We start from the raw sequence: 13,873 nt of genomic DNA, 5'->3' as shown, positions 1-13,873 counted from the left end.
AGAGTCTAGTCCATTAACTTGTCTGCGGCCACACAGGAGGAAGTGACAGAGCTGGGACACAAACGGGGCAGTCTGGCTCCAGAAAGTGCCTGCTTGGTTACTTCAGTTTCCTGCCTCTGAAACGGTGGGGAAGAGGCCGGAGATGGAGAATTGCTGAGGAAGGCAAAGGTAAGCGCTTTTAAAACCTGACACCACCTCCCACTTGGCCTTTGCGGGCAGTGCTCTGGATCACCCGCTCCGGGGGATTCACAGCAGCCCCGGTGCACACCAGTGCGCTTGCCGGGCCTCCTCCGCAAGCAGCAGTGCAGTCCTAAGGCATGTTCCTGGGAGGCCCTGAGGGTCTGGAGAGCAGGAGGGAGGGATCTGTGACATCAGCGGTCCCCTGCGGAGGTGGATGGGACCTCTCTGAACAGCGCTACGTGGTGTCCCCAATCTCTCCACCTGCAGCAGGATGGTGACCCTACAACGTTTCAGACCCTCATTCAAACTCACCAAGCAAAGCAGGCTGCAAACATCTGCTCTTGCATTTTCAACCCTAATGACCATTTCAGACTCCTCAGCAGCTTACCCTGCCGGCTGGAAGGAAATGAAATGCAACAGAGCCAGGAGGATGGGTGTGGGTACCTGGGGGTGGAGCACTGAGCTCTCTCGGGTGAGTCTGCCTACTAAGGCAAAGGTCCCTGCCTCTGGCAGCCAGTGGCCTTTATATTAACAGAGGTTGATGAGTAAATTCCTCCCCAGAGAAAATGGCTCTAAGAAGCCATGTTCCAAGTGGCAAGCAGAGAGAGAGCTTTTACTTTTCTAAGTTGGAACATTTGTAAATTGAAACAAACCCTGCCATGTGGCTCATCTGTGCCTATGATCTAACAGTGTGTGTGTGTGTGTGTGTGTGTGTGTGTGTGTGTGTGTGTCTCCTTTCAGAATTCCTGCTAAACAGAAATGAACCAACGGTGGGGTATTGACAAGACAAAGATGGCAACATGCACCCCTGCGTCCAGTCCATTGGCTTCTTCTCAGTTCTTTGAAGGGAGCAGCTTTTATCATGGTTTCCGGCATGCAAAGGGAGTTAAGAGAGGCAGAGTGAATCTGAGAGAATGTTCATTCCCTCATTAAAATAGTAAGAAACAAGCTTGTAAGAATACTGGGCTCAATGTTCTAGCCTTATAGCTACTATATGTAATAGAAGTTAAGATTTCTTCTCCAAGCAATTGTCTTGGCATGTATAAAATTGATGATGTATGTATATATACTTCGATGGTTAACTCAAACTCAGAATTTTCCACGGAGCCTTAAAGATCCTGAACCAGGGAAATGGCACGCACTGACTCTTAATCCATTTATATTCTAATTTCCTCTCAGCATGCAGAGGCAAGTCAATAAATTTTCATTAGTAATAGAAGACCAACCAATAAGTCAAAGACCAACATTTGTCTTAGATTTTAAAACAAATGACACTTTTGAAAGAAAGGAGAGAGGAAAAATATGTGACATCAGATTCAATATTTAGCTAGAGCACAAATTTAACAGTAAGAATAGAAGTGACCATGTCATCAATTTTAGTGTATCCTGCTCTATTAAAATTAAGATGATAAAAAGTGATTTAAAAAAAAAAGGAAAAAAGACTGTGCTTGGCCCCTGTGTCTATGAGGGACTAATTAAAATTGAACTAAAGCTTTCTCAAGCTTGGAAACAGCGGGTGACAGAGCCATCCCTTCATTATGAAATAAGAAGGAATTTTAGTAATCTGAAATATTTGTTCGTGAATCACCCCCATCCCTCGTTGCTTACTTTCCACCAGCAGCAGCTTCCAGCTTGGGGGCTGGTGTGCCGACATTGTCCGCCCAAACCTTAGCAGCTTGCATTTTGAAGGACAGTCACAAGCCCACCTTACAAAGACGCTATCTTTACAAGTTAGTTACTTGAAGAACATTTAAAGGACATTTTTACATGGAAACTCTTTGGCTAGCCCACAATGCCTACTTCAGCAGTCCTGATTGCCTTCATTCTGGCTGCTAAGACCAGTATGAGAAGCTGAAATGGGAGGACGAGACCTGGAGGACCCCAGCTTGGGTGTCCAGAATGAGAGTGCCACTCAGTTACCACCCACTTCCGGCCCTGGGAGCGCACACTACGGTAGCTCTAGGCCCTCAGATCCCCCTGCCTGGTCATTCCTGAGCCAAGCGAGGCCCGTGGAGTCAGGTGGAGGTGTTGTCTTGGGGGAAGTCACGTAAAATGGAAAAGAAGGGCACTATTCAAAACTTTTTAGCTAGAAAACAAAATTTTATACAGAATCTCACCACGTCCTAGAAATGCTATATTCTGATATCCTGGGAGTGGGAGTGACAAGGGAGCCCATCTGACTTCTCCTCACTCCCTGAAGTGGCCCCTGAGGACTCCCGTAGGCCTCTGTGTTACCAGGTTTCAAAGGTACTGGGCTTAATGGCTGCTGATGTCCCTTCCTATAGAGGACATGAAGACTCTGAAGGGAGCTGTACCAGGGCCTTTGAACGTGTTGGAACGCCCACAGTTGGCGGTGCCCCAAACGGCCTGCTCAGTTGGCAGATGCCCTCACACCAAGCCTGCGTTGAGCTGGGTAGAAATCAAAACGTATCCTCTTTCCCACATCTCCGTCTGTATATTAGGAATGGACGAGAGTACATTCACACTGCAATGGGTTGTGAGAATTAAAGAAGTAAAAGAGACCAAGGATAAGACACATCTAACACAGTGCCCGATCTGAAGATTGTGCAGGATAAATGGTGTCTTCCATGGTTTTGTCATTCTTTTCTACTTTTGTTCAAAATAGTATTCTATATACCATAGAAATCAATTTCTCTGACACACTAATTTACTGCTCCTCGGAAATACCCTAACTTGAAAGTTCTGAGTGCCTGAAGTCATTCCTACATTAACACATCCATTCGCTCAGTGAACATCTATTGAATGCCTGCTCTGTGCCATGCTCTCTGCTGGTCACATGGGATACACAGACTCTCAAGGAGTTCAGCCTCCAGTGCAGGAGACAGGCAGGTGAACAGACTATAGCCGTATAGTAGGATCTAGGGCAGAGGTAAGCACGAGTTCTTTGCAACTCTGACAGGTACCATTTTGAGATGGAACTGGAGTCAAGGAAGGCTCCAATGAGCGGGATATCCAAATCTTGATGATGCATTGAGTGGAGACTGGTAACCAAGGTGAAGAAGTGTCTGCCTCACAGAGGATACAGCAAGCACAAACTCACAGACCCATGATGGTGGGTGGGAATTGGTGGGAGGGGTGGCGAGGATGCATGAAGGCGGGCAGTGACTGCCAGTGATTCAACAGACACAGAGGGGTGGGGCTCATGGGTAGATGGAGAGAGACAAGTTGGATAAGAAGCCAGGGTCAGGATCTCAAAGGTCCTTTTATAAAATACTGGGAGGGCTAAATTTTACACTAAAGCTCATGAAAGTCTGAAACAGGGTCACAGCCACAGACTGGAAGATGCATCGAAGAGACAGGGACAGGGCCCTCTCCAGCACCCTAGTCGAGATAACCTCGCTTGGATTAGAAAAAGGGGATCCCCTGAAAAGACACAGCTTGGAGCCAGCGTGCAAGGCTTGAGGGTGGAGAGTGGGTTAGATTTCTGCCTTCATTCAGCCCCTCAGCCAGGTGCCTTTGTGCAGTGTACAAACTATACAACCTCAAGACAGTACTTCCAGACAGAAGAACAGGTTAAGAGATTTTTTCCCCAGAACAATGGCAGAGGCCATGAAATGAGAAGAAAGCTGTAGGTATGAAAGGCGTTTAAAAGAGAGAAACATGAAGACTTGGTTATGAGGTGAGATAGAAGAAGGGGTCATGGATGGCTCCCAGGTATTGGGCTTGATTGGGTGGGCAGAGGTCCCAGTCACCATGGTAAAAAGTCCAGCAGTACCAGCTTTGGGGAAAAGCTGAGAAACTCTGTTTAGGAGAGGTTGACTTTGTGGTCCTATGGGATATCCAGGTGGAAATGTCCAGAGAGTGTTGGATATATGGCCTTGGAGTACAGATAAGACATATTGCCTAGTGGGGCGCCTGGGTGGCACAGCGGTTAAGCGTCTGCCTTCGGCTCAGGGCGTGATCCCGGCGTTATGGGATCGAGCCCCACATCAGGCTCCTCTGCTGTGAGCCTGCTTCTTCCTCTCCCACTCCCCCTGCTTGTGTTCCCTCTCTCGCTGGCTGTCTCTATCTCTGTCAAATAAATAAATAAAATCTTTAAAAAAAAAAAAAAAAAGACATATTGCCTAGTAATACACATGTGCGAGTCTTCAATGCAAAGAAGAGCTGAAGCTGTGGAGTTCAGATCACCCAGGCCAGGGATAGAGTAGAAAAGGTTAGGATTTATCAACGTTTTTGTTTCAATCATTCATTCCCATGTTGACAGCATCCACAATGAATTATGGGTGGAACGATGACCAACCACACTTCCTTCTTTGTTTTATTCTTTTCTTTCTTTTTATTTATTTATTTTTTAATGTCCAGAGCAGCGGTACTTGCCCTTTGAAAATCTGATTTTAAGCTTCCTTACAGAGGAACAATTGATTTTCCCATGAACGCCCATTTAAAGCCTACCAATGAGGGTGCAGGGGACCAAACCTTCATAAAGTTTCTGGGCATGTGTCTTTGTCCTTTAAATCCGATCTGTGATTGTGTTAAAGTGAACCCGATGACTTTGACATCAGGCGTCTTAGGAGCCGCTGTGTGTTTCCGGCTAAATCGGAGTTGCTACTACAAAGGGAAAGCGGAGCCACTAATTGGATAGAGGAAGCTAGCATGACCATGAATTGCAGAATTTCCCAGCAAAATGATGTTTCAATAACAACTGCACTTTTCCATCAGCACCAATTAGAACAAATTGGTAGGCAGCTGAGCTTGGCAATGCAGCACTATCTGGACTTAAAGCTTGATTGTGATGCTATCTCCTGTAGCCACGTGCTAACACAACTGCCCTGCAGAACCACATTCCCATGGATTCGCAAGCCACGTGTCTGAACTGTTAGGATCCAAGGACGGGACAGACCTTGTTCTAGTAATGTAGAACTATCTTTCCTTTATTTATTCATTCACTCTACAAGTATTTGCTGAACGTATTTTATGGGACTGATATGCTTAGTTCGAAGAAGCCCCATACGCTCCCTCACGATACCTTTTATTATGCTGGCCACTGGATTTGTCTTCAAAATTTTCTATGTCATTACCTTCAGTGGAAATGCCTACTATCTGTATTCCAAGAGTACCATTCACTTGTCTGGTGGGGTTTCTCATTACTTGTCTACACTCTAAGTAACAGGATAGTTTTTATAGAGTACTGTCTTTCCAGGTACTGGCTTTTCTAATACAAGGGAAAGGCATCATTGACTTCTATGTAGTAAGTCTACCCAACTAAGAGGAAAATATGCCCAGTACTCATGTCTGGATGGCTGACGGGAATCAACTTTTTATCTTTTGTATATCTGGGGTAATAAGTACTGATTCCTCAGAATGGAAAGAGTAAGGGAAGTATAGTACCAGCTATACTGTGACCATCCCTCCTGATGATATGGTTGTTATGTTAACTCAATTCAAACACCTTGTAGGAAGAGGTAGTGACTTCAAAATCACTTCCCATGGGAAAGAAATAACCCAATCTCAGCAAGTGAAGTGGCCTCTGTATTTGCCAGCTAGCACATAGAAACATAGATGGAAAAACACAATGTGTTACATATTCATAAATCATAGAGAGTTTGTGTCCATTAGAAAACAGTTCTCCCAAAATATCTACTCTTAGTGTGGACGAGCATCCTTCAAGTTACCTACGTGATCTAACCCCAGAGCCAAGGAAGGAGAGCCTGAAGTTCAGGTGTGAGGAGACATTGGCAAAAGCACATTTATCAGGAATGAATACAAAGCAACTCAAATGGCATCTTGGTTAAGGAGGAATTATTTAACTGTATAAGATCAGCTTTACAAAAGAAAAAAGATGAACCTATGGGGAGGAGGAAAAGAGAAAAAGGAGAGAGGGAAACGAGCCATAAGAGACTCTTAACGAGGATTAAGAGAACATACTGAGGGTTGATGGAGGGAGGTGGGTGGGGGATGGGTGACATCGGTGAGGGGGATTGTCATGAGCCCTGGCTGTTACATGTAAGTGAACGAATCCCTGAATTCCACTCCTGAAACCAATATTGCACTGTACATTAACCACCTAAAATTTAAAGTTAACGGATTAATTAATTAATTAGCTTTACAAAATGTCTAGGAAAGCATCCATTGCGTAAATGACCTAATATCTAGCATAATTTTGTTGGTCGAGGTAAAATATTAGATTCCCCTTTTGTATTCATGCTAGACATGATCCCAGAAAAATGCATGTAATTTTGCTAATCAGTAGTGTTCTTTAGACCTTCAATCTAAATTCTGCTCCATAAGAAGGTAAAACCATGGAGAGAAATATTCTTAGCTACCCAAGTGGTTTCCTCCACTGGAGCTTGTCCGCCGCTCTAGAACGTGTGGGTGGAAGGCTTTGTGCATGAAGTCTAGGAAGGATGGTAGCCCAAGGAAGCCACTTCACAAGAGACAACGGGTGAGAAATGAAGGCTCGGGTCGTAGATAAAGGAGATAGGTCTGTGGCAGGGTGGAGGTGCTGGAGTGACCTGGACAAGAGAACCACAGTAAGGCAGTTCTGGAGCAGTGATTCCCCAAAATTCATTCTGTTCATCCTTGAGTCTGTTTGCCAGACATTATTTACCACCTGCCTTCTGTCTTCATAGGTCTCTCCTGGGCACTACCTTTGAACACGGGTACACCAAAATAATCAAGGCCCAGATGACCCTAGTCCAGGTCACCTGTGTGGCTAACATATACAGATGCTTCCTGACCTGCAGGAAGGACATGCTTTCTAATATAGGTAATGGGTTGAATTTGTATAATAGCTAACTGGTCATATTTTAAATAATTTCTTTTGAGACTAAAAAAATTTTCTTACAGAAGAGATTCCCTCTCAGATTGGCCCTACCTGTTCCTCTCACAGAATCAAGGCAATTGGCTATAGGAGTAACTTACTCTAATTTTTTTTCTTTTTGACTTCATTTGACAAACCTATTTTTGTTTTTCGGTTTTGGGTTTTTGTTTTTTGTTTTCTTTTAATAAATGACTGTTTGAGCTTTCTTGTATCTTTCCTGGGCCTCATGTATGGTTCCTGAAAGAGCTAATGTTCTCCTTTGCTTTTGCCCTACTAATGCACGATGCAATCAGACCATGTATGCCACAAATGCAATTATTTTAAATTTGAAAGTGTTACCTTAAAAGAATATGCAATCTCTTCTGGAAGTCTCTTTAGAGTTGTTTATTATAGAGCTGTCTAGATATAGGGAAATGGCTTAAAGACTCTTTATGGCCCAATTCAGTCCTTGGGGTCTCTAATTTTAAGCAGGAACCTCTGTAACTTTTTTGACTGAGTTAAGGGTGCTCATTTTTGCACAGTCACCAACTTGACACACGGTCACATCTAGCATTTAGACAAGGTGATCCTGAAAATGGTCACTTTTCATTCATCAGACATTTACTGACGAAGTCAAAAGCCCAGACTCTCAAAGCTCAGGACACAAAGATGAGCAAGACAGAGCCCCTGCCCTGGTAGGGGAGACAGAATCAACTCATAATCGCTATCAGTGTGGGAAGTACAATAAAGGCGGACACACAGGCACAAGGGATGCCTCAGGAGGGGGTAATAAACTCAGCCTGAGAAATCAAAAGAGACTTGACTGAGCCTTCCCAAGCAGAATCACTTCCTGTTGTTTCTTGATTTTTATAGTACCCAAGTGATAAATGTGCAATAGAGAAGAATCACTCTTCAAATCAGTCTCTCAAGTACGAAAATATAACACTGAGTTCTGGAAAGTAGGACAGCTTGTAATCACTCCTCCAGTCGTCTCGCTAGCTGCAACTAAAGACGAGGAACTGTTTATTGCAAACGTGCGTCTTGTACCTTTGCTGAAGAATGGATGTGACCTGCTTGCAGAAATCCTCTCCGTTTTGAGAAAACTCCTTTAGGTTCTTGTAACCTTTATTATACTGAAAAAGAAAAGATGCACGGACGGGTTATGAGCACTTCCAAAGATAGAACTCTAATAAATTCACAATGTTCCGTAATAACGACTGTCATTGTAAATGGTCGTGCAGCTACGGGGACGCACACCTTTTGAATGAGTTACTAAGATAAAGATTAAGTTTCTTCTGCCTGGATATGCAATATCTTGGAGAACTTTTCAAAAATAAAGCTGGTCTGTCTGTTTCTCCCCAGGCAACGACTCAGCAGTAGGGCAATTTTGAGGTCTGACTTCCTGTCACTCCTTTTGTTCCCGGGATGGTTAAAGTACATTCTGAAATATATATACTGAGTAATCATTTTCTGCCTCCCCCAAAAGCTTCAAAATAATATTCCTGGGTGTCAAACCCCAAACGCATAAAAATGAATGTTTTGGGGGGCTGAGATATGGAGATGGAAGTGAAAAACTTGTTAGTAAAATGTGCCCTGTTCCCTCTATATCTCGTTTAATTCTAGTAATAAGAATATTGTAATGATGAGTTGAACATTTTTGTTGTGCCAAACTTCTAAAAAATGTATGAATAAACCTTTAGGAACTTCATTTCTATATGAATTTAGCCTACAGACACAAGATTTCGAAGGGAAGGTTTTTGTCATTTGATTTAGAACGCCACAATGTCACTCTGAAAATTGTATTTGTAAAAGTAGACGCTGATGACAACGGATTGTAAGTGCTCAGATGGAGAGAGTATGTGAATGAGTTCTGCAGCTTTCCTGACACAGAGTAGCTCTGTTAGGTGGTGGAACGGTCCCAAACGCCCTCCCTCAGGGTTTCCATCTGGGAGGTATGATACCTCACTGCATTTTTAAAAATGAGATTCTAGGGGCGCCTGGGTGGCTCAGTCGGTTAAGCGTCTGCCTTCAGCTCAGGTCATGATCCCAGGGTCCTGGGATCCAGATCTGAGTCGGGCTCCCTGCTCAGTGGGGAGTCTGCTTCTCCTTCTGCCCCTCCCCCCTCAAATAAACAAATAAAATCTTTAAAAAATAAATAAATAAAATGAGATTTGACCGAAGAGGATGAAAGTTCTTAGGAAAGAAGTGCCGTGCGGTAGCTCTTCGCTTGACTGATGAGCCCGCCTCCTCCCGCGCTCCAGGGGCGCTCGGTGGGGCCCTGCGTCCAGAGCTCACATTCTGCGAGCACCTGCTGTGCAGTGGGCAGGTTCACATCTGTGAATCCCCAGGGCCAAGGTGACCTTTCAGTTGTCATGGGAGGACCTGGTGAATGGTGCTAGCAGAGTAGCCAACAGAGGACACGGGGCCATGGAGGAGGAAAGGACCTAAAGAAATGACTTGACCAGGTCCCTACCTTCAGGGCTGCAAAGAACTGCTACCTAGCATAGAGGTACACAGTCCTATAGATGCCACACTCTTACCTTCCTGTGGTGGTTTCAGTGCCCCCTGAACTCAGCACAGAAAGCCGGGGCGGGGTTTGGGAGACCCACAAGAGTAGCAAACAGCTTCAGTGAAACTGCCTTGTGCTCAAGGACAGTGGTCAGGGAGCAAAGCTCTTTACAAAGGCATTGTTAACTCCTAAAGCAAGGTTTGCAAAATCATCTGACTGCAGGCACCTGTCAGCACCGGAATGAGTGAGCAGCAGGGTGGGGAGAGCGAGAGCAAGCTGGAGAGACAGTGTCCCAACTGCTCTGGACCAGGGGAGTGTGGCCCACGATGGCCAGATAGTCCAGATTGTCCCAAAAGCTGAAATAAGGATTGGCATCTGAAATATGATTTTCTGAAAATAATTGTAGTAAACAATTTACAAATTTTAAAGCTCTTTGCAGAGTCAGTAAAACATACCTAGAGTGAGGTTTACATGGAGACTCATAGGAAGTGATTCTCCTCCGAGTCATGAGACTCAAAATCACTATTTGGCAACCAAGCCATTTTCATTTCCATAAAAATAACTTGTCATATGAATGAAGTGATATTATAAGACCTCCTTCCTCCCTTTAGAGGTACAATGGGAAAGTTCGAGCCAGCATTTTAAAGCAGTTTAGCTTTTTTGTTTGCTCCTCTGTTGCCTAAACATTCTCACCAAGTTCCCCCTAACCCTTCTATTTTCTTCCCGCACCACCAAATAACATCCCACAAATCGCACAGAGGTATCATGAGAAGAAAACGTAAATGTTTAGCAGGGCACATGCCCCTGGAATGAAGTTATTTCTCAGTGTCTCTTCCTTAGGTGAAGCTATGTGACTAAATGCTTCTCAAGGAAGCATGGGTGACAGTTTTGTGTGGGGTTTCAGTGAAGTTTCCTTCCTCCTCTTTCCTGTCACCTGAACTTAGAAATGATGGCTGCCCCAGTGTTCATAGCAGCAATGTCCACAATGGCCAAGCTATGGAAAGAGCCCAGATGTCCGACAACAAATGAATGGCTAAAGAAGATGTGGTGTATATAGATACAATGGAATATTACCGAGCCATCAGAAAGGGTGAAGTCTTGCCATTTGCAACAGTGTGAATGGAACTAGAGGGTATCATGCTAAGCGAAATACATCAGTCAAAGACAAATACCATATGATTTCACTCATATGTGGAATGTAAGAAACAAAAGAGATGAACGTAGGAGAAGAGAAGGAAAAATAAAAATAAGGTGAAAACAGAGAGGGAGACAAACCATAAGAGACTCCTAACCATAGGAAACAAACTGTGGGTTGCTGGAGGGGAGGTGGGTGAGGGGATGGGGTAACTGGGTGATGGGCATTAATGAAGGCACTTGAAGTAGTGAGCACTGGGTGTTGTACGCAACTGATGAATCACTGAATTCTACCTCTGAAACTAATAATACACTATATGTTATTTAAAGCCAATTTAAATTAAAAAAAAAAAAAAGAAACAATGGCCGATGCCATAAGGTGATTTTGAGGATAGACGTCATGGGCTAAGGTGGTAGAGCAGAAAAAGAAAAAGAGCCTGGGTCCCTGATGGCCCTGGGGGCCACCACACATGCCCTCAGTGCTCTATTTTTGGACTTACTGTGTGAAATACAATAATAGGTGTTTATAAAAGCCACTCTCATTTTTGGATTTTAAAATGTGCGGCTGAACATAGTTCTAACTCATACACAGTCTTTTAACTTTTTATTTTAAAATATGAAACATTTTTATGTTTCATAAAATAATAATGATACAGATAATAATGATACCCATTATGAACTCACTACCTAAATTACAGAGATATTTAACACTTTTCTTCTGCTTTCTCTTTAAACAACTGTTTTTTCCTTTTCATAATTTCTTTGGCTATACTTGGGCATTTATTCTTCCATACGAAGATTTATCTAATTACATTTTTTTAAATCCCTGTTGGGATCCTAATTGGAATTGCATTTTATATATATATATATATATATCATATATATGTATCAATTTGTGGAAATCGACTTTTTTATGGTGTTTAGACTTCCCATCCAAGGATATAATAAGTCTTTTCATGTGTTCAAATCTTATTTTATGTTCAATAAAATTTTACGATTTTCTTTATAAGTCCTGTAGCTTTTCTATTTGATTTATTTAGAAATATCTCACAGTATTAAATTGTGAGTTTTTTATGTAATGTCCTATCTGCTTCACTCTCCAGTCCACCGCAAAGCAGAAACAAAGACCCAACAAAAACACCAGGGGGCCGTGTGCAAGAGAGAAGGATTCGAATGCATGCTTGCAGAGCGAGTTCTCCTGCTCAGAAACACTCTGAGGCTGGGCCTGGGGCTGGGAGAAGACAAAGCAGAGACATGGATTAGAGGATGTTGGAGGCTGCAGAGTGGAAGTGAGAAGAACCACCAGCAGAGCCAGGAGCGCAGGGAAGGGAGTCTGAGCTGAACCGTCTTGGGGATGGGCCCACACCGGCCCCGTCCCCTGAGGAGTCTGCATGCAGCAGTCCTGGGAGAGAACAGGGTTCCTCAGACCCCATGTGTGAGGATGGGGGCTTGGAGGGGAAATCTTGCCCCTAACCAAGGTGGAAATGAGCAGGACCAGTTGAGAATTTCTCCATGTGCTGAGCTGCAAGGGCTGCTGCATTTCCCAAATTCATCAGGCCATCCAAACTCTCCAAGACATGTTTTTAAAATACTAGCTCCAGAGGACTAGTTCTAGGAGGCCAGACAGCCCTGAAAGTTTCTAAGCCACTGATTCAAAATTCGGTTGTTTGGGGGGGTGGGTGTTGGAGATCCTGTGTGAAAGACGAGAGGCGCTGGCCTTCTCCAGTCACTCAAACGCAGCTGTTTGAAAGCAGAGGCTGTTCCAGCAAAACCCGGCTTATGCTTCAATCAACCCTGGGCCTGCTGGTTTTATATTTTGGAAGAGGGTTTCCTGTTATGTAACAGACTGGTACTTCCTAACATTTTCACATCATGGCACACCTAGAAAATCATATTTGGGGGCACCTGGGTGGCTCAGTCCGTTAAGCATCCGACTCTTGGTTTTGGAGATCCCTGGGCTCCGTGCTCAGCGTGGAGTCTGCTTAAGACTCTCTCTCTCTCCCTCTGCCCCTCCCCCCTCACGCTCTCTCTCAAATAAATAAATAAATCTTTAAAAAATGAATAAAATAATTTTAAAAAAGAAAATTATTTTGTACTGGCATAATGCGTGGTAAATGGACAAAATTGTTTGAGGCAGAGGAGACTAGCCTGTGAGCTCTGCCCACCCCCAGCCACATCCCGCCAATTTGAGGGCTGCCGAGATTCATGTCTCAGGTACACCTATAACCCATTCACCAAATTCCACAATGCCCAGGCACACGCCGTCTGGAAGCACCTCAATACATTACGTTGTTGTTAATTTCATGATCACATGACAGCAGGATGTTCTTATTACAGCGATGGAGAGAGTCTTTATCTTTGACCCCGTATGCAGTGTACCAGACACTCCCCGACAAACCCTGATCTCCCCTGACATAAAGGTGACATTGATAAATAAAAGAGTTGCTAAGAATACTTCCATTAGTGCAGCATAACCCCTTCTTTAGAAACAGGAATTCTGTACCTTTCATCATGTACCACCTACTCAGACTTCAAGACAAAATCTGTGAAAAGCAGACTTGCATAAATATCAAAGCAGAACCCAGGACCATCTTGTCCTTTGCGTGTGTACGTGATCTGATCAGAAAACCTTGAAACATGTCTACTTCAAGGTGATGAAATCTCTTGACCCTGGCTGTGGCCCTCGCTTTGCTATCCCATCTCTCCTTCCCAGCTCACTCTGATCCACCAGAGAGGCCACTGAAGGGATTTCATGCAGCACAGCTTAAAAACCACTAAAGTCTATCTAATCCTTTTATTTTATAGGTAAGCGCCAAAGAGCTGAAAATAACTTCATTAGTTAAGGGCAGAACCGTGATTAGAAATATTAGGTGAGAGGAGGTTAAGATGGCGGAGGAGTAGGGACCCCTTTTTCAGCCGGTCCCCTGAGTTGAGCTGGATAGGTACCAGACCAGCAGGAAATATCCACGGAATCAGCCTGAGACGCAGGAAGATACATCTGGATCTCTACAAATGAACATCTCCAGCGCTGAGTATCGAGGTACGAAGTGGGGAGCCGTGACACCGCGCACAGATATCCGAAGCTAAACAGAAGGGGGAGGGAGCCGCCGTGTCAGGGCGCCGGGAGCGGTAGCCACCTACACGGGGGAGCTGACAGACCGCGGACCCGCACGCTTGAGACAGCAGACCGAGAAGGGAGCTCCGGGAGCGCACGCGGGGGGCTGGCGGTTGGCGGGCCACCTGCACCGGGGAGCGGGCGGACCGCGGACCCGCACTCTGGAAACGGCAGA

At 44.5% G+C, this 13,873-nt stretch overlaps 1 protein-coding gene across 1 annotated transcript in view; it reads right to left on the bottom strand.

Moving 5' to 3' along the window:
• NOSTRIN (nitric oxide synthase trafficking) overlaps nt 1-13,873 on the bottom strand; it is a 52,732-nt gene that overhangs the window by 33,580 nt on the left and 5,279 nt on the right. The window contains exon 2 of the mRNA XM_034642219.1: nt 7,988-8,073. Within this exon, the coding sequence (XP_034498110.1) occupies nt 7,988-8,073 (86 nt within the window). The remainder of the gene's footprint in view (nt 1-7,987; nt 8,074-13,873) is intronic.

Source organism: Ailuropoda melanoleuca, chromosome 2 (genome assembly GCF_002007445.2).
Source record: "Ailuropoda melanoleuca isolate Jingjing chromosome 2, ASM200744v2, whole genome shotgun sequence".
Lineage (NCBI taxonomy): Eukaryota > Metazoa > Chordata > Mammalia > Carnivora > Ursidae > Ailuropoda > Ailuropoda melanoleuca.
The sequence above is the reverse complement of the archived record's forward strand: the minus strand, read 5'-3'. Positions and strand labels throughout refer to the sequence as shown.